The sequence below is a fragment of the Amphibalanus amphitrite genome, unplaced genomic scaffold (genome assembly GCF_019059575.1).
Source record: "Amphibalanus amphitrite isolate SeventyFive unplaced genomic scaffold, NRLGWU_Aamphi_draft 000055F_arrow, whole genome shotgun sequence".
NCBI classification, from domain to species: domain Eukaryota; kingdom Metazoa; phylum Arthropoda; class Thecostraca; order Balanomorpha; family Balanidae; genus Amphibalanus; species Amphibalanus amphitrite.
Genome location: NW_024881551.1, coordinates 598412 through 617661, shown reverse-complemented (window position 1 = coordinate 617661; position 19250 = coordinate 598412). Strand labels below are relative to the sequence as shown.

The 19250-nt window shown below is 47.5% G+C and overlaps 1 protein-coding gene across 1 annotated transcript; it reads right to left on the bottom strand.

The window, feature by feature from the left end:
• Positions 1-6208: 6208 nt before the first annotated feature.
• Positions 6209-16853, bottom strand: LOC122378137. Its single transcript, XM_043358858.1, has 2 exons — positions 16434-16853; positions 6209-8145 (listed from the first exon to the last, which is right to left on the bottom strand). Exon 2 carries the CDS (start codon positions 8080-8082, stop codon positions 7660-7662), a length of 423 nt encoding a protein of 140 aa, XP_043214793.1. The 5' UTR covers positions 8083-8145; positions 16434-16853; the 3' UTR covers positions 6209-7659.
• Positions 16854-19250: the final 2397 nt, after the last annotated feature.

The window sequence follows — 19250 nt, the reverse complement described above, 5'->3', positions numbered from 1 at the left end:
AGCACGAAGGCTGCTGCAAAGAGAACTGTGGGAGGAACAAGCCGCATCCATGTTTCGTTCCGAGAACGTGGCATCTCTTACCGACATGGTGAGAAAGCTCTCTACGGTGGACCTGCCGACTGGGTACCGGCTCGTACAGATGCATGTTCCTGAACTTCAGGAGGACATTGTGACGATCAGAATGGAGGCATTTGACACAGATCAAGGTATTCCAGTCATCGTACGAAACCTGACGATCTACAGTGATCTTCGTTTCCGTTTGTACGCAGCCGGGAGCGAGTTGCCTACTCTCAGGGCAGCTGATCTGACAAGCGTTCCCGGGAGCTTCGAAACGACGACTGAGGTCCTGAACGTGCTGGCGTTCCTCAAGGCACAGTCTTTGAAAGATGGCAACGTGATGACTGCACTGCATTTTCTGCAGAAAATCAGCACGGACGATGCAGCTGGATCATGCGGTACTTTTGGGGAGTTCGCCGCTGAACAGCTGCAACTCCAACTCAGTCCAGCAAAAAGGAGGAGGTACAGCACGACACTCATGTCCACTGCAGTGGTGTGGAGCCGAACGAGTCCCCGACTGTATGAAGACATGCGCAGCTCGGGTCTTCTGGTCCTGCCACACAGAGTCACTCTCCGGAGACTTACGTCAGCACTAAGCGTGCAAGAGGGACTGGAGATCGGGACCATCAAGTATTTGGAGATGCGGGTCGCCAAGTTGTCTCCAAGAGAACGGCTGGTAAATCTGGCCATGGACGAGGTTTACTGTGCCACAGCACTCGATCTGGCGGGAGGAAGACTGCATGGGGAGAGCAGCGGAGAAGCAACAGCTATCGCCAGTACCTTGTTCTGCACCCACATTTCGTCGGTTGCCGGGAACTACGAGGACTTGGTAACCATGTCGCCAGTCACCCACGTCACAACCCAAGAAATGAAGAGAATCTTCTTCCAAGTCCTGCGATGTCTCACCCATCTTGGGTACCGTGTAGTGTCCGTTACAACTGACGGACACAGAACAAACCAAGCCTTCCATCGAGCGCTTGGAGAAGATGGGAGGCATCAGGAGTATATCCTGAATCCCTGGAGTCCACACAGTGATGACAGGATATACACCATGTACGACTCAGTCCACTTGTTCAAAAACATGTACTTCAACCTCCTGAACAAAAAACAACTGCACTGTCCGCCACTCGATGCAGGTGGGCCTCCTCTGGATGTTCACCTCAGCCACCTGGAAAAGGTACACTCCATCGAGTACAGCTCTGATGCCAAGATGGCATACCGACTCACGGATAAGGTGCTCCATCCAACAAGCATAGAGCGCGTGAACGTGCAGCTCGCCGTAGCAGCCACTCACGAGACAACCATCGCTGCGCTCCGCTACTATGGGCAGCATGCAGAGTACGGCTCCTTAAACGGTACAGCAGAGTTCCTGCACCAAGTTCGGAGGTGGTTCGACATCGTCAACGTGAAGTCCCCTGGGAAGCATGTTCGTCGCAACGACTCGACTCTGCAGCCTATTTCCACTGGAGATGAAGAAGGGCTGGCATACATCGAGAAGTTCGGAAAGATGATGCTGCGCTGGGAAGCCCAGGGAAACAAGAAGACGCAAATGTCGCTCGACACGATACGTGGAGTGGCAGCAACCTGTCGAGGGCTGGTCGGGCTGGCCAAGTATCTGCTCAGACAGTGTGATCTCGAGTATGTCCTGCTTGGCAAGATTCAATCCGACCGGCTAGAAGGTCACTTCGGCCATCTCTGGAAACTGGCCGGAGGCAACTTCTGGGCGAGCTCTCGTCAATTTTTTGAAGGAGAGGCTATCGTCCGCGTAAAAAGCCTAATTTGGCTCTCAGGCTATGGTCTGAGCACAGTGACGGCTGGCATGCACCCTGTCTCTCAGCAGCGCCTGGAAAACGACCAGCGAGCCGTCACTGAGCTCACCGAGTATGCCGCTGCTGCCTCTTCTGATGACCCAGCCCAAGACGTCCCAGAAGGGACACAGCAGGCTCTGCACCACATAGCAGGCTATTTAGCCCACTCAGTCAAGAAGATTCACAGATGTGATGAGTGTCGCGCGCTACTCTCTGACGGGCTAAGGGCGCAACTGGTAACCGTGGTGGCAGAGAATGCTGAAGAAAAGCTGGTGGCTGCTAGCTTCACCGACCTCCTCAACCGTGGAAAGCTCCTGCAACCGAGTGAACTGTGCCTGCGAGTCGTCATGGAGGTCTGCCAGCTCTACAGACTTCTGGTGAATTCACAGTCAGAGACTCGCACCATCCTCTTTGGCAGTTCAAGTCCCAAGAATGTGTTCAGATCTGTGGTTCAGAACATGCTCGGCGATGACGAAGAACTGAAGGAAGTGGCTTGTGGAAGGGGGCACAAGTTTACCAGCAATATCCTCGCCACCATGGCCGGAGCGCTGTTTAACGTGTTCGTGTCTAACCACGTGAAGGATGTGAACAGCCAAGTGCATAGCAAGAAACGAAAGGGGCCGCCGACGCGCACCAGTGGGCGCGGTGTGGACTCGGACAAGATCCGCAAACTAACGGGCGCGAGCTGAGTTCATGCCTGTTCAAGAACATGTAGCATGCACCCTGTCTCTCATCAACGCCTGGAAAACGACCAGCGAGCCGTCACAGAGATCACAGAGCATGCTGTTGCTGCCTCTTCTGACGAGCCGGCCCAAGACGTCCCAGGAGAATCGGCCCAAGGGCTGGGATAGTGGACCAAATCGGTGTTTGTGCCCATGCTGGCCGTTGGGAATCGTTACGAATACATACGTGTGGGAACCAAAACTGTCTTTGTTGAACCTGATCGATGGTGAAAAGTAGTCCACTTGTAGCTGGGAGTATAACTTTCTGTTTTATGACAGTACCTACCATTGAACACACAACTCAAAATGCACAGAAACACTTGCATGCCTCTGATCTTCGCTTGATATTTAAGTCCACAGCCTGGAATTTTGACTCAAGATTGGCAATTCTGGCGGGAAATCATAGCGGAAAATGTTTTATTTTCCATTTAAGCGAAGGTTCCAGAACGTTAAAATGAATAATTCAAAGAAAAATGGCCATGCTCCCTGGCAAATGCTTCAAACGTATTGCCACAATTTTGGGCCCCTTATGCTACTTCGGCCAGATCAGTGCACAGTCCATGTATAGAGAAGTCTGTGCCTAGACACAATAAAGTCAACATGATTACAAAACGTGAGTCGTCTGTCTAAAACCACCCCCAAGTCCCTAATTGTGTGCACGATTTCCAGGCGAGTGTCACCAATCATGTATTGACAAGTAAGGGGATCACTTTTTAAGGTAATACAGAACTGCTTGCACTTGGAGGGATTCAATTTCAATTTCCAAGTTTTCGACCAATTATAAAGTCTCCTAATACCCCCTTGTAGCCGTGCAGTATCTGTCAAATCTGAAATCTCTGAGTACACCTTGATGTCATCCGCAAACATTAAGCATTTTGTTTGAACACACAATGGATAATCGTTAACGAAAAGAGCGAAAAGCAATGGCGAAATTACACTACCTTCCGGTGTACCAGAGAGAACGTCCTGCCACGAGGAGCACTTACCGTTCACAACGACTCTTTGTTTTCTATCCGACAGAAAGGATCTAAACCAGCTCAGAGTTATTTATTGTTAGTTTCATTTTTATTGCGTTATAGATATACAGCAATGCTAGTTTTATTTGCACCTATGCTGCTACCATCCAACTTTATTCCCAAACTCATGTAATAAAGACAAATATCTAAATGTTGATTTAATTTTTAGTGCACTACGTTTTGAAGGCATATTGCCATTTCCTGAATGCAATATTAATATGCAATATGTGAGTGGGAGTGAGATGTGTTCCACCACTGATCGGCGTGTGACAATGATATGAAGCGCCTAGGTGTCAACGAGGATCTTATCTGACAGAGGACGTGTTTGCCGACAGTAGTAATATCGCTGATACAAGAGATCCTGGGCTTCGGCGTAATTGCAATCCCACCAAACGATGCGCCTAATATTCAGGAATGCTAGGCATGCATTTGGCTCGATAAACAAGCGCATATATTTTTATCTGCACACATTTTCACACATATTTTATAATTAACCTTTTCTTGCCCTCACTAGAAAGCCGGCAATAGACGCATGTATCCCTCACCGTGACCGGCGGCTCGGGAACAATGTTGCTCGAGAGTCGAGACCTTGGACACACTTCCTTTGGACAGCCAGTTTCCAACAACTGAGAACGGCCCTGCTGAAAAGCCTTGCGGTATTTTGTCGTTTCATGACCCCTTTATCTTCTTAATCGACTCTCGTTGAAAATAATGATGTGCCTTAATGTTCCGGCGAAAACTGCACCTCCTCCATTGTATGGTGGATTGGTGTCTCGTGGAAATTAACATTGGGATCCGCGACATTGGGATCAGGCCTGCCATCTAGCGAGAGAATTATCGTAAGTTAGGAGCAAGCCGAGTGAACGCCATCTCTCAGCATTATGACACACGTGGGTGTGGTGTGTTAGTTGGCTTGAAGTGCATATTCCCACGAGTTGGAGTTAATCTCACTGGACCTGAGACGACAAAAAAAATGTATTAAATGCTTGAAAGCCAAAAACGTCAAGCAGCCTTTAGCTAATAACGAAAATAAAATGCGCAAGACGGTGTGTATTGAAACGCCCAGTCCCATCGGCTTGTACGACCTTTTATATGGTCATTTACTTACAATGGTACAGCAGTTTGACAATATGTCATACATAATTGGTAGGCTTATTCCTTCTTCTCCGAATTTCGCCCGATTTTCTACACCTTGGTTAAATGTTACCGCACGTGCCACGTGCCAACTTAGGGGTGTCGAAATTGTTCCACATAAAGTAACTCCGCAATGGCTGGGCCCATTACAGTATAACTTCGTCAATAGTTAGGTACCCAGTGGCCAATGCATTTCCATGTGTCACTATGGGGGTGCTACTGCACGTGCTCACGTGCGGGGTGCCGCTTTCATATCTCAAGAACGGCTGGGCGGATAACTAAAACTTGGTACACAAATGTCACATCGATGCTCGCACTGCATGGCATTGATCAGTGCTTACATTGGTGCAGAGTCGTTAGGAAAACGATGAGATGAGATGCGTGGTGTTTATGCCTTTCTGTTCCAGCAGCTGATTGATCCACAACAGGAGATCCTTGTTTGTGAAGGCTTCGTCTCCCTTTTCCACTTCTTGTTTAAAATAACAATAACAATGTATGAAGAAGATCACACACCGAAATTGGTTTAGGCGGCTATCTTGGGCCAGGGCTGCGGAGTTGTAGTCAGAGCCAGCGGTTCTGTTCCGACTCGGAGTCGGTTGATTTTTAAAAGCTGTAGTCGGAGTATGAGTCGAACGTCACCGAAAAGTCATCGACTCCACAGACGTACCAGGGCGGCAGAGTCGGAGTCAGAGTCGGAGTCTGTGTGGAATCGACAGTTCTGCCCGGAGGAGTCGGAGTCGATATTTGGATACCGGAATCGGAGTTGGAGCCAAAGTCACTGAAATTTCATCGACTACGCAGCACTGGTTGGGTCCTTTTCATAGATGGTCTTGGATGACACATTGAGTGGCAATGACGTTAGCAATTCCGTTCAACTTTTTCATTAGACTTATAGATAGTACCTACTTACGCTAGTTTTGTTCTTTGATCGGATAAAATGTTTAATTTAGGCCAAGTAAAGACTCATTTGAAAAATAGCGAAAATGACACGTGCTGGCGAAGTCTCCAATAACTCCCCATTTCACGATTTAAAGAGGAAATAACAGGAAACCGCTTATCTTATTACTGAGCCTGCACATAAATCTATTCATTTCTTCGCTTTTTCTGACATATAAAGACATAACCTTTTGAAAAATTGCACAACAAGCCTGCTACTACACCACACTCCCGTGTGTCACAATGCTAATCAGCGGCGTTCACTGGGCTTGCTCCTAACTTACGATAATTCTCCCGCTAGATGGCAGGCCTGAGCTCAATGTCGCCAAAAACTGCGAAGACACCAATCCATCTCATCCATGGTTAAATTATGACAAATGATTTGGAGCGTTGACACAGCCCAATGGCGACGATTTGATGACACATGTCCCTTGTGTGTGGTGCGTTTGATGCATTGTGCACACAGTTAGCCGCTCTTCAAGTGTTCCAATACTACATATTTGGACGTCAAACAGCCTCTGGGTTACAAACTAAGCTCCGGATAACGTATATTGCAAATGCACCTCCTCCTTATGGATACTAAATAACAGCATATTATTATTTGTGCAACAATTACACAGCATCAGGGTTTGCGGTACATATCAGATATTTACAAGCCCCTATCCACGAAATAAGAAAATAATACACGCCAAAACAATCACAGTCATAGAAAAATAAAAGGTAACTAGTCACCTCAGTTGCATACGGTGAAGTTACAGTGTGATGGTAAGGTGGCATTTTGGCAAAGTTTGGACTCCGATTTCTTCTGGCGAAGGCACGGCGTTGGAAAGGGCATAGCTGGGTCTGGGTAGTGCACATACATTTTGCCTGCCTTAGTCAGAGAATTTAACACCATATTTCGCTCTTAGTTTTCAGAAGGGACGCCTCCCTTTTATCAACAGACATTAGCGTAATGCTGTACTCCGCATAGCGAAATAACACCGACGAAACATCACCACTGTGTGATACAGTCGCACGCATTGCACGCAACTCGCAGCGTATTTTCGCAAAATTAATGCAACATTCATATATTAGCATCGATCCTTTTAGTCTGATGCATTCTTAGGCATGATAAACACATAATTTTCATCAGCTATTCGTCCTAAACGTTGCATTTCTGTCATCGGCATGTCCCACCTTTATTCTTTGTTAGCATAAAAGTAACCAAAGACTCATGGCCCACTTATGGGTGCAGTCACATATGGACGAATATATAATGCAAGGGCACCTGCCCTGTAAGGACACTGAAACCATGTTACCGCTACGATCAAACGTAAGAACGACCATGGAACACTGCAGGCGAGCATTGGGACATTGTTGATATTCTAACTTTATCCAATAACGCTTCAATGGGCCATTGTAATCCTTTTGAATGTTCATTACCATAGTCATATTCACCAACAAAAACTGAACAGCAATACGATCCCCAGATTCGAGATTTCGAGCGAGAGCTCACACGTGGAATCAGTAGCGATTACTATAGCTTCATGATTGAACAATCAGCACAGTATAGCTTTACTTAAGTCAGTGGGGATAACTAAGTCGGTCATTTCTGATGAAGCTATCGGTGTGGAGCCCTTCGGGCCGGGTTAGTCAGCTGTCGCCTTGTGAGCATGTGACAGGGAGCGCCAGCCATTCTCGATCCCTGTCACACGCCTCCAGACCATGTATGTCGGGCGCTGCGGTATCACCTCCTGATACAGAGGGTATGACCTCCCGATGCAAAGTATCACCTCCTGATACAGCGAGTAGCATCACCTCCCGAGGCATCGAGAGAGATTGCGTGCATTCGACGCTGGTCGATAATCATTCAGAGCCACTCGCCTCGCCCAAAGTCTGCTGCTGTTGTTAATATTGATTTCATTATTTTAATCATTCTGACCGGATGATGTCTTCTGCATTGCATTCCCCTGTTCCGCGCCTGGCGGCTGCCTGCCCGGGAGACGCTTAGACGGACCTCTTCAACCTGATGCGGTAGCGTTTGTAGCTGGTGGGGAAGTTTGTATCTCCCGAGCGCCGGCCGAGTCGTATGCTGCTGGCGCGGCTGCCGCGCGGCAGCCACATGCGGCCCAGCCGGACGAAGCTGGGCCGGGTCAGCCTGGCGAACTCCCGCCGCTCGGCGTCGTCCAGCGCCGACTCAGAGTCACCGAGTGGGTCGGCCGACTCGGGCTCCGACTCGGCGCGCTGCTCATCGACGGACTCCGGCTCACCGAGCCCGTCATCGCCGCGGCCGAGCCGCATGAACGAGCCGCGGGTATCCAGCCGGTGGCGCAGCTCGGTGGCCAGCGAGGTGCGCGGCCAGGCGGCACCCCAGGCCGCCAGCGAGAGCACACTCAGCAGGGCCAGGAGCGCGAGCAGCGGCAGCCGCATCGTCGGCGGCGCGGGCGGCGGGCGGCGGGCGGCGGGCGGCGGGCGGCGGGGCGAGAGCGCCGTCTGGAAATAAAGAGAGAAAGGCTCGCGTGATTGGAGAACGCACCTCGGTCGCAGATGGACATAGATCGAGCAGAGACGACGATGGCAGGGCGACGCACAATGGGGCGTTACCAAGATGAGTTTGCTTTGTCCCTCCCCATCAGACGAGTGCTTGCGGGCATGTTGACCGAGTATGTCTCGTGTGTATGTTAGTGAGGACAACGGGAGATGCTCTCTGATCTAAATTATCATTAGACATAATGACACCGGAAAGAAACGAGCAATGCAAGTTATTGATCTGGTCATCAAATTTCCTCGGCGTTGCTCTTTCTTTTGTTCGTCTGCTCTGGTAAAAATGACTTGCTCTGGTAGGGTCTGAATGTAATTTGATTGCGTTTAGAACATCGTCAACTTATTACAATTTATATCCCTGCTTTATAATTCACATAAATAAAGCAATTGGCTCATTACCACACATCAAAATACACTTCAAACCCCTTGCCAAATGGAAACACTGTCTCTCTCGCCAGTTCTCGTGATCTCCTGGCCCCATAAGATACACTGCACACCTGAGAATACCAGCGGCCCGGTGTGAGCCCGCAGCCGTCTTCGTCATCGGAATGAGCAATGACGTCTCCGTATATTTCCTGCCGGCTGAGACCGACCTTTGCCCGAGCTCGGTCGCAGCTGCGGCCTCTTCGCACCGTTTTCGTCCACCAGACCGGCTCGTTCATTGAAGCTGGATCGTCTCAGCCCGGCCACTGGCAGTCGTTCGTTTCGGCTTATCTTAGTTTAGAACGCGTTTGATCTGGTCCTCTTTTGTGCGACATGTGTCCTAGAATGGAAAGGGCAGCTTGCAATCTGTGTGATCCGAGGAGCTATCGGATCTGGTAAGAGACAGTTTTTTTACGACAGTTTGAGGCGGCACTGCAACTATTCGTGTTGCAATCTATTTCACCCTATATGTAGAAATGAAGTGACCAAAGTAGTTAATACTTGTTTCATGTCATGTTTGGTAGTGCTTTTTGAATCAAAATATTTTTGTTGTGATATTCAAATGCATTAAAGCTCGATTTTTACGGCACTTTTTGTAAGCAACTATATTGGTACGTATGTAAATAACTATATGGCGAAAGCTGCAACAAAATGTCGAACTTGTGGAGAGTGTCCCTTCGGAACTTTGATCTTCATAGATTTTTGACTTTTTTTGATGCGTGTTAGAGCTTAGATGCATCCACACAGTACACACAAAGAAGTGGACTAAGCAGTGTCAGCCTCACCCACCAATATTAAGGCCATTTGTAAGCGAAAGAAAGACAAGATTATTCCTCCAGTCATGAACTTGACCAGTGATGCGTCATCGTTCGACGTCTTATGCGCCGCTCATTAAACCCTTGGGTCACCCTTGGGTGATGGTTTAGCGTCACCATCACATCAGCCATTTGACTGGCTGACACTCTAAAACGGCTATCCCGTTCATCCTATCACTGTGTGCTACTGGGGTCATCCGAAACACACCGGAGCTCTCGGGAACGCTCGGGAACGCTGGGGGAACACTCGGGTCGCGACCTGGGAGCGAGCGGTGCCGTTTGTCGTCGATCAGTCTCGGATCAGCGTCGCGTTTGGCGCGTAACGACATTTGTCTGATGGCAGTAGGCACGGCGACCCGGCGACTGGCGAACGGCAGAGCCGATTGGCATGCAACGGCGCACCGGCCGGCTCAGCACTTTGATTGGCTTGTTTGCTTTGGGGATAACACCCAACGGATGAGCTCGTCAGCTGTATCAGGGCTGATGTGATGGCATGTTGGGGTACTGCCGCTCATCTTCTGAGATCTTGTAATCTCGAATGTCGCCACGGCGCACCTTTCCTTGTCTTGTCTTGTGCAAATAATGTCGTGTTGAATTTCAACGACTTTACTAGAGCTGCCAATGTCTGCACCATTATAGGCTAACGATACTTATGACATCATTAGGGTAAGCGCCACTTACCATAGCAAATGATACTCCATTTCGAAATCGAATGCCATGGTTCAGGTCGGGGGAAATGTAGGACCCCTCTGAGATCGCTGACATTTGAGGACTTGAGATCATCTATTTTGGGTTTGCATCTCCACGGAATCGTGTGTGTTTGATTTAAGCCCGTTTCGTGCTATGTTTCGTATCTCTAGTTTGGAATGCCAGATGATGACTGCAGATAATCTGAACCGATGAAACTTATTTGGGCGCCGCGTAACTTATTTGGGCGCTTTATCCATGTCTCAACTTCTCGAAGAGACGTCCGCCTCATTAGTTACCTGATGCGCTGCTGTCAGGAGAAGTGCATTTCGAGATGTGCAAGTAATAACAGCATCTCCGTCCCCTGCAGCTCGCGCCGCCCGCGAATGGAGCAGCCGACAGCGGCAGTGGCCTGGCTGGGTAGGCTGTGCCGCAGCTCGCCGGTGCCGTGCGGCGCAGCATAACTGCGCAGTGCGCACGGCCGCTCGGCGCGGCAGGCGGCGGATACCGGATCCATCCATGGTTCAACACATATCGTGTAACAGTTCACTATGGACAGGTAGACTGAAATATGTCAGCTTTAAATAGGGCGTATTACATACAAATATCTTGCAAAAAAAGGGCTCCACATCATACGCTTTTATCAATCTTAGGCGCACTATTTTTGGTATATATTTTTCTCGGATTTGTTTTAATGACAAATTTGCCTTTTACTAAATTGAGTGCGTTCCAAAAATAACACCCAAACAAGGGACAGTTAAACATAGAACAGGGGACTCCAGTAAGCTGAGGTGTTTGCAAAATTTATACCATAATTTATACTATGGCATTCAGTGTTTATTAGGAAAGAATATACTGCTCCAAAAGTCATCTCAACGTCCAGCCTCTACCTCCAAATCGTCCCCTCTCTCTCTCTCTCTCTCTCTCTCTCTCTCTCTCTCTCTCTCTCTCTCTCTCTCTCTCTCTTTCTCACGCTCTCTCTCTCTTTCTCGCTCTCTCTCTCTCTCTATCTCTCTCTCTCTCTCTCTCTCTCTCTCTCTCTCTCTCTCTCTCTCTCTCTCTCTCTCCCTCTCTCTCTCTCTCCTGTCTCGCTCTCACACTGCAGTGCACACACACTCACTGACTCCGTTTCTGTCTGGCATCAGCTGCTTTCCCGCACCAGGCGTACCATAATTTGTCTTCCAGAGCCGTATGGGGTCGATTCTGACCGTTGACGCACGTTTATCACGCTCGCGCCCCTAATCGTGTCACTGAAAGACCGGCAGGGAGAGGCACGGGTCGGCTTTGATACATGAGCCTGGAGAAGGAATTGTGCATGTCTTTGGCACTTGTCATGAGCGTTTGATTCCCTAAAGCCTACTAGGTGTTTACTTTTACCTACTGAACTGCAGTCATTCCGGACACAATCCATATTGCCTAGAAAACCAATTACCTACCTATTTACTCGATGAAAATGTAAATCGAATGCCTTTCAAAAGCATCTGTCTTCAAGCGCTTGTTAATCGTACTAGTAAGTCGTAGGTATTGTAGACATGATGAACCCTACGACACGTGATTTGTACTACAGCAATTAATTTAAGTGTATACTGAAACCAAACTTCTTTTGCTAAAACATGTGGCAGAATGACATTGCAAAAGCCTGTTTTATCAGGCCTAGCATGCAATATAAAAAACTATCAGCACGGATCCAATGAAAACCTGTCGAACTAACTTGTGCGACCTCGCGGCGGTTTGAGGATAGATATGCTTTGTATACGTAAGTACGTAGGAGCAATGCTGCGGATGGAGGTCCTAGTTAATGTTTCCGTGGCATTTCAGTTGGCCTGTTCAGGGTCACACAGATCGGGTATACGGATCGGCACAGGTCCGCCACATGAACTGAGGTGGCCAATTTAAAACATGTTCCGTAAACTGTTTTGGAATAGATACCTAGGTACTTGCGACTTTGGCGAAAAAAAAATGTAGAAGGCCTTTTTAGATGTAGCTGTCATGTAACACATATGCAGCCAAGTGACATATGTTATGCAAAATGTTTTGGTTTTGTTTTGCACATTTCCAAACACCATTCAATATTGATTCCCTAAGACATGATCTGTTATATGCACAGCACCATGACTTCCTTCTTCCTAGACTTGGTTCTTTGAGTCTAACCACGAAAGTCCACAGTCTAAAAGCGACGCTTGCCATGCTCAGTGCAGCTCACCGCTTCATTAATCATGACTTGGCAGTACATAGACCAGGATTGCAGGTTAATGCACTGAATCCAGGCCAAGTACGCGATCCGATTAGTTCGCGCCGGACCTGCCATACCAATGCTGTGAATTTTTCAGCACAATATTGCCCGCTGCTGATCCAAAGCCGGCGCAGAGGGGCTGAATGATTACCTTGGGCGGCAGGCAGCATTTGTGCGTTCTTTTAGTTGAATAATGCACGCGTATGACCAGCAGCCATCGATGACTGCTGAGTCGCTGACATTTGACGGTCCCAAACTGGTCATGACTGTCTACTCCACTGACGTCATCAACATGCTGCCGGCGGCGATCCCGCTGATCCGCTGAGCTGATCCTGGATCAACCAGTCGCTCACGGTGGCCCAGACAACCTGGGGACGCTAATAAATAAGTAATGGAGCTGCCAATGTTAGTACGACTGGTTACGGACATTTACGTTGTGTAGCTGATGAAGGCATGTATTTGCAGTTGTCAACGACTGACCGAACATGTAAAAAATGACAGCATGTAAGTAGAATCATTATATAGCTACCCCAGGTTGTCACTTGTCGAGACCAATTTCCGATACCTTTCCGACGGTTACTGCAATGTGCGTAAAGCACATCTGTGAAACTGCCAGTACCGACTAACTGATGCCTATCTATAAACACATAGCTGATAATTGACAGTGATAAAGGGCCTGATCGATTCGATCAATTTGTCATATCAGCACGAAGCTGAATTCATTCCTAGTTCCTAGAATATCCAAGTGCGGTCGGCACAATCAAACTTATGGACTAATCAGTGGGTGTGTGCTCAAAGTCATACAGGGAAATCCGGGGAAATGTATGTGTGTTCCAAGTTGATAATCGATAAAAATTATTCGCAGCTAACTAGTTGAACGACACCAATCCAGTATTGAGTCAGTTATAACACTTAGAGCGATTTGGATGAAGAAGTTTAGGTCAGATTAGCCGTTTTCACGACGGGCTATCCGGCGAGTGCACCTAATTTGACGAAATCTGCATCTAATTTCTTTTACAGCAAATATCTTTATTTGATGAATTTATTTCAGTGTTTTAATCGATGATACTTTCTGATAATATGACAAAGCAGGCATATAAGCAAATGGTGCAACCATAGCTGATAGCTACTAAGGGACACCCTGAACCTAATTGGACCAAATCTGCACCTAATCTGCACCAGATGTGCACCAAATGTGTACCAGATGGCCGTCGTGAAAACGGCTATTAAGTACGAACAACAGATGCATTTCAGTCGTGACATTATTGGAGGAATAATTCCTTTGTGTTCCTTCAAGATGGCCATTGATCTACAATACAAACAGCATATAACGATGCTCAACAGTGTACTTCTGCTATTAAGGATGTTCAATGCCTTGTCGTTGTTAACATTTCTTCACATTTAGGTGCTATCGTTTTATTGCGCCCATAGTGCAGCAGTTCTGACGACTTTGTGTTCTTTACAAGTATATGTCTACGTTAAAATCATTTACGCGTCTCTAAGATGATATCGCGTTGGCACCCAGGAATGGTGATGCCAACAGGCAGTGTGTGTACCCGTCGATTTAATCCTCGCTAGGCGAGGGCCTTTTTCATAACACGGACGGCGAGGGGGGGTTGGTACGACCCCCCTCCCCTGGTGATTGGCTCTTATGGCTTTTAGAAACGCCCAAATTTACAGGGTAGGTAGGCCCGTATAGGAGATCTAGCCTTCGTCGAAATTTGGTGACTCTAGGTCAATATTAGATTTTTTTATAAATGTAAAAATTTCGCTAAAACATGTCGAACATTTTTCGCATAACTTTTTATCTAGTAAAGTTAGAACAAATATTAAAGCACCAGTGAACTCAGCACGGCCGTGTGCATCGGATGAAATGTTTTGTTACAAATTTAAGTGAACTTTAAATTTTATTAAATTAAGTGAACTTACTTACGTAATTAATGAAGTTCAAGCTGGTCAAAGTGCTTCATATCATTCGAATCGCCTGATCACAAGGAATACAGTGACACCATGTTTGAAGCTCTAGCCTCATCGCGTGCCATGTTATTAGCAAAAACGTTGTTTGAACTTAGTTGACCTCAGATGACCCGACCCTAGCGTTTTTGCAGCTCTTGCAAACACCAAGTAGATAGTTATATATGAAGGTAGTACAACACAAAAACGTCGAAATGGGGCACCAATCTCTCATTCTTTACACATTTAGACCCATTCGGGCAAATCTTCAAGTTTGTCATGACTTCTAGATAGACTCAGATCAACCGAATTTGACAAATTGTGATGCATATGATGGCACTCTGTGAGCTAAGTATATCCTGCAAGTTTCGAGTTTGAACCAAATCGATGAAGAGATCTTGTTTTAATGAACAAAATATTGCCTTGATGTGCCATTTGGACAATTAATACCGGTTTGACCTGACCTGATGTCACCGGAACTCAAAACTCCCAGGTCATGCACCACTTTAACCCTATTCCTGGCGGGCTCCGCCGGGACAAGAAACTGGCGGGGGGGCCGATTCGGCCCCCCCTTCAGATCTCAAAAACTACACATCGCAGCGACAAACGGCGAACGGCATTTGATAGGTCGTTTAAAGATCTACAACTTTTACATAAAACATTTTCAGGTCAGGTCAATATTGAGGTCACCAGAGGTCATCAACGATAAAATGTTTTGGAATTAGTTACCTATATAACTTTTAAACTAAGAAACATAGAGACATAAAACCAATACATTTTTTGTTGCTCTCGCCGAGGCGATGCGAAATAAGTATGTGATGACCTTCACAGGTCAATTTAAAATTTGACCTGAGGTCAAGGTCAGGTCATTCATCAATGAGGTTGTGGGGTATGGTCATGCTGCATACCAAACGACGCGCCTTGACCAGGCGAGCAGTTTGGTACCACTTACAAGTCTTTAGCACCATCATGTCGTGATTTATTGACAGAAAAACGATTTATGACGTCACATGACCTCAGATGACCTTTGCCGGTGCCCCTGTAAATTAGCGGCACCAGGATCATCACCGATGAGATAATCTTCCATAATACTGAAAGAACTGGGTGGTTTTGACTCGTTTACACGAAGCAGGAGGCGTTTCAATATTTTCCCATAGGCTTGCAATGTAAAGGTCACGAGTCTGGCCTGACCTCAGGTCACAGATATGGAAATTCTGAGATATACAAATTGCACATACTGGTACCCTAACTAAAGCCTGAAGAGAAGAAATTGATCGGTCAAAAACTCTAGCTCTGGCATGATTGCAAACTTTTCTGAGGTAGGGTCACCAAACCGCCTCTGGTGACCTGACCTGAGGTCAGATCAATTAAAAATTTTCAGAAATGTTGCGTAAAAGCCTTTTAGAAAAAGTCAGAAAATTTGAGCTTCCTAGCTCAAAGCGTTTGGGAGATATAACTAAAAAACCTCAGGGGGGGGGGGCTCCTGAGGCCCCCCGCCAGGAATAGGGTTAATGCCCCAAGCCGTGTCTGAAATTTGGTAGCGCAACGTGCCATTGTACTCAAGCTATCGACGAAAAATTATGCCATTCGTTGACAATAAACTAGTCCAATTTTCCTCTGACCTGGTACCCATTTTATGACCTGGTGACCTGACCTGTTAAGACTGAGACCTGAAATTTTCAGGATAGGTATGTGCCAAAAGGATGCCCCAGATGGTAAGCCAAATTTGGTGGTGCCGTTCTTACGTTATTCGCGAAAAACCTTAGGGGGTTGCATCAACCCCCTCGCCGGGCGAGGGTTAACTAATATCGTATTACAAATATTGCCCCTAAAGAATTGTACCTTATACTTAAAATGATAACTGTTGACTGCTGCTGTTCATTCATCGAATAGAATGATGAAAGTTGTGAAAAAAACTTATGGTTTCGTTGTGTAGGTATTTCTTTCTTTCTCTCTCTAAAAAAGCTTCATTCTACCACATATCTGATATCCGGGATCGCGGCCCATTGCTTGGGACGTTATAACTTACATACTTATCCTGCACACCAGCTACACAGCATGCTCTAGTCGCGGAGGAGTGAAGCGGTCCACGGCAGCAGCTCTGTGGTCCCGCAGTGGCCGCTCACCTGGTGGGAGGTGCCCGCTGGTCCGGCGGCCGGCAGCAGGAGGGTGGTTGGTGCGCCGTCCACCGGTGCCGAGTGGGCTGCCGGCCGGCGGCGGCGCCTCCTTATGTAGAGCTCCGCCGGCGCCCCTGTGACCGACTGCCCACGCGGCCGCACTGATCGCCATCACACCTACTCACCGGTGCATCGTGACGGAGCTGTCCATCAGTACATCCACAGCCCACACAGACCTGTCCAACCGCGCATCCACCCACAGTCTACACAGACCTGTCCAGTGTCCACCGTCCGCCTCCGTATCGTGGCGGAGCTGTCCACCAGCTCATCCACAGTCCACCCGGACGTCCACAGTCCACACAGACCTGTCCTTTACCCGCACATCCACAGTCCACACAGACTTGTCCAGTGTCCACCGTCCGCCTCCGTGTCGTGACGGAACTGTCCATCAGTACATCCACAGCCCACACAGACCTGTCCAACCGCGCATCCACAGTCCACACAGAGCGCACAGTCCGCACAGTTCCACAGTCCGAACAGTTCCGCATCCACAGTCCACACAGACCGGTCCAGTGTCCACCGTCCGCCTCCGTATCGTGACGGAGCTGTCCACCAGCTCATCCACAGTCCACCCGGACGTCCACAGTCCACATAGACCTGTCCTTTACCCGCGCATCCACAGACAGAGTCGTCAGAGCTCTCCAGTCTTACGCACATATAATTGGTGCCACTGGTGCCAGAGCTTGTGCCAAAGCACTTCCAGACAAATGTCCAAAAAATGACCTATGGAGATCTGGCAAATCTGTTGACGCTCTACAGCTTGCAACAGATGCAATGCGCGTCACAATAATGCCTCGTTCGTTCAAATCGGTAGATTTTTTTACCGAAGATACAGCCTGCTAAACTTTGTCTCAATAGTGAACACATATTACGTTCGGTTCCTCCCCACACACACACATCCCGACACTTAAGTGTCTGAGGCTGTGCCCCTATCAATATTGGGTCACAGCCCGGTGATGATGTGCTAATATATAAACAAACTAACAAAAACAACCACTCGTATATACCGTGCCCAAGGCAAAATATGAGAAGCAAAAAAGGCACTCATTGAAGCCCGTGGACGCGCTATCCCTACTAGCGGTGCCAGTTTCAGAAAACGTATGTCCAATGTCCGTCCAATGTCCAGCATTTTCGTCGACTGTCCGTCCAAAAATCTCCAAGCGAGCCATTTGTGTCAAAAGATGTCTGAAAACTACGCAATAGTTAACACTCAGCACTGTTATTTTATTTGCTTTTAATTTACTGTTACCAGCTCAAAATTATTTATCATATCGAGTGCTGAGCTTTACATTTGCCTATCAATGTTATGCACAATTGCTTTATAAAAATGTTGGAGTGTAGCTAGTGATTGTCCAACGTAGTTCGAAGCCTGCTACCTTTGCCTAGCCTAATTCCAAATCGGGCATTGGACAAAATCGGAATTCTGATGGTCCAAGTTTCGATTAGCACCACTAATTCCTACCTCATGACCCTACTTCACCAAATTTAACCTAATCCCGCTAGTATTAAAGGTTAACTCCTATTTCCATTTCCCATAGGTAAACGCAATGCATTGGCAGCTTGGCTAATACAGTTCCTTGTACCTGCAGGATGTTGCAAGTGTCTGGTGCCACACCATTTGCAACATCATTTATAGCAGCTTGGTGTCATCTGTCTGCTGTGATAGCGACTGTAAAAAGTACCATCCATGGTTTTTGGTAACAACATAACATTTTGAGGCATTTTTAAATAAACAAAAGGTGGATGCCTTTGAGCTATCCAGCAACGTATCTGCATTCTTGTGATCTAAACTGCTAGACAGCGCCCGCCGCCCAATGTCGGATCTGGTCTTATCCTTATACTGGACGAAGCGAGCGATGGCTACGTGATAGCAAAGGTAGGAACAATTCCAGGGAAGGATGGATGGTCTTAGATTCATTTTGAATGCACTATTTGAAAAGAATCAACTTTATTTTATGCCATTTGGACAACATTCATATAGTCATATGCATAAGCGCATGCGCTCAAGTTCTGTTACAGCAAATGTTTCGACACATTACCACCGGGTTCAGACACATTTCTCTGCAACGTTCTGCCTCGGTCACATACAAATTACAAACGCGATACTCCGGACCGTATACAGGCGTCGTTCCGTGCTCCGCTCTCGTTATTTGACTTCGCCCCGTCCCAAACTCTGGCTGTCATGTCATCTGTCTGCGACCTTCCAAGGCCCTACCATGTCGCGTCGCCGTCTGGCAGCAGGCTCGTGAGAACGAGACTGTCTTTGCCAACGGGGTTTTCCCAGGCTCGAAACGCAGGCAGGGTGCCGAGAGAATGGTAGGTGCTCGCACCTAGAAGTCGTGAGCATGTTTTAGTCCCTCAACAAAAAAGAGAGACAAAAAGCACCCCATTAAAAGTGTTTTAAGAGAAAAGTTGCACTAAAATTGTCATGTTACTGGTAAATGTGTTTGGTGTGCCCGTTTTACCCAACTGGCCTGATATGACTGTCTTCGTGACTGACAATGCCCCCGGTTTTTCCTGACACGAAAACAAGTCAGACAATAGTGCTGTGCGTGTTATAATCGCTGAGTGCCAAGCCATACGAATGCACTGGTTGAAAAGTGCATAAGTCACTGTTATGGGATGCACCATAAAAGAAATGGTGAAACAGCTCGTATTAACGTGCACTTAAAGCAGTCGCAGCCGTCTTAACCGCCTGTGAATGCCGTTTCCTGCTCAAAACAAAACGCTGTGCAGTGCAGTGACCGCTTGAACAAACTTAAATTG

Bases quoted from the DNA above. Each gene is read 5' to 3' on its own strand.
- LOC122378137 (XM_043358858.1), bottom strand. From the start codon at position 8,082: ATGCGGCTGCCGCTGCTCGCGCTCCTGGCCCTGCTGAGTGTGCTCTCG.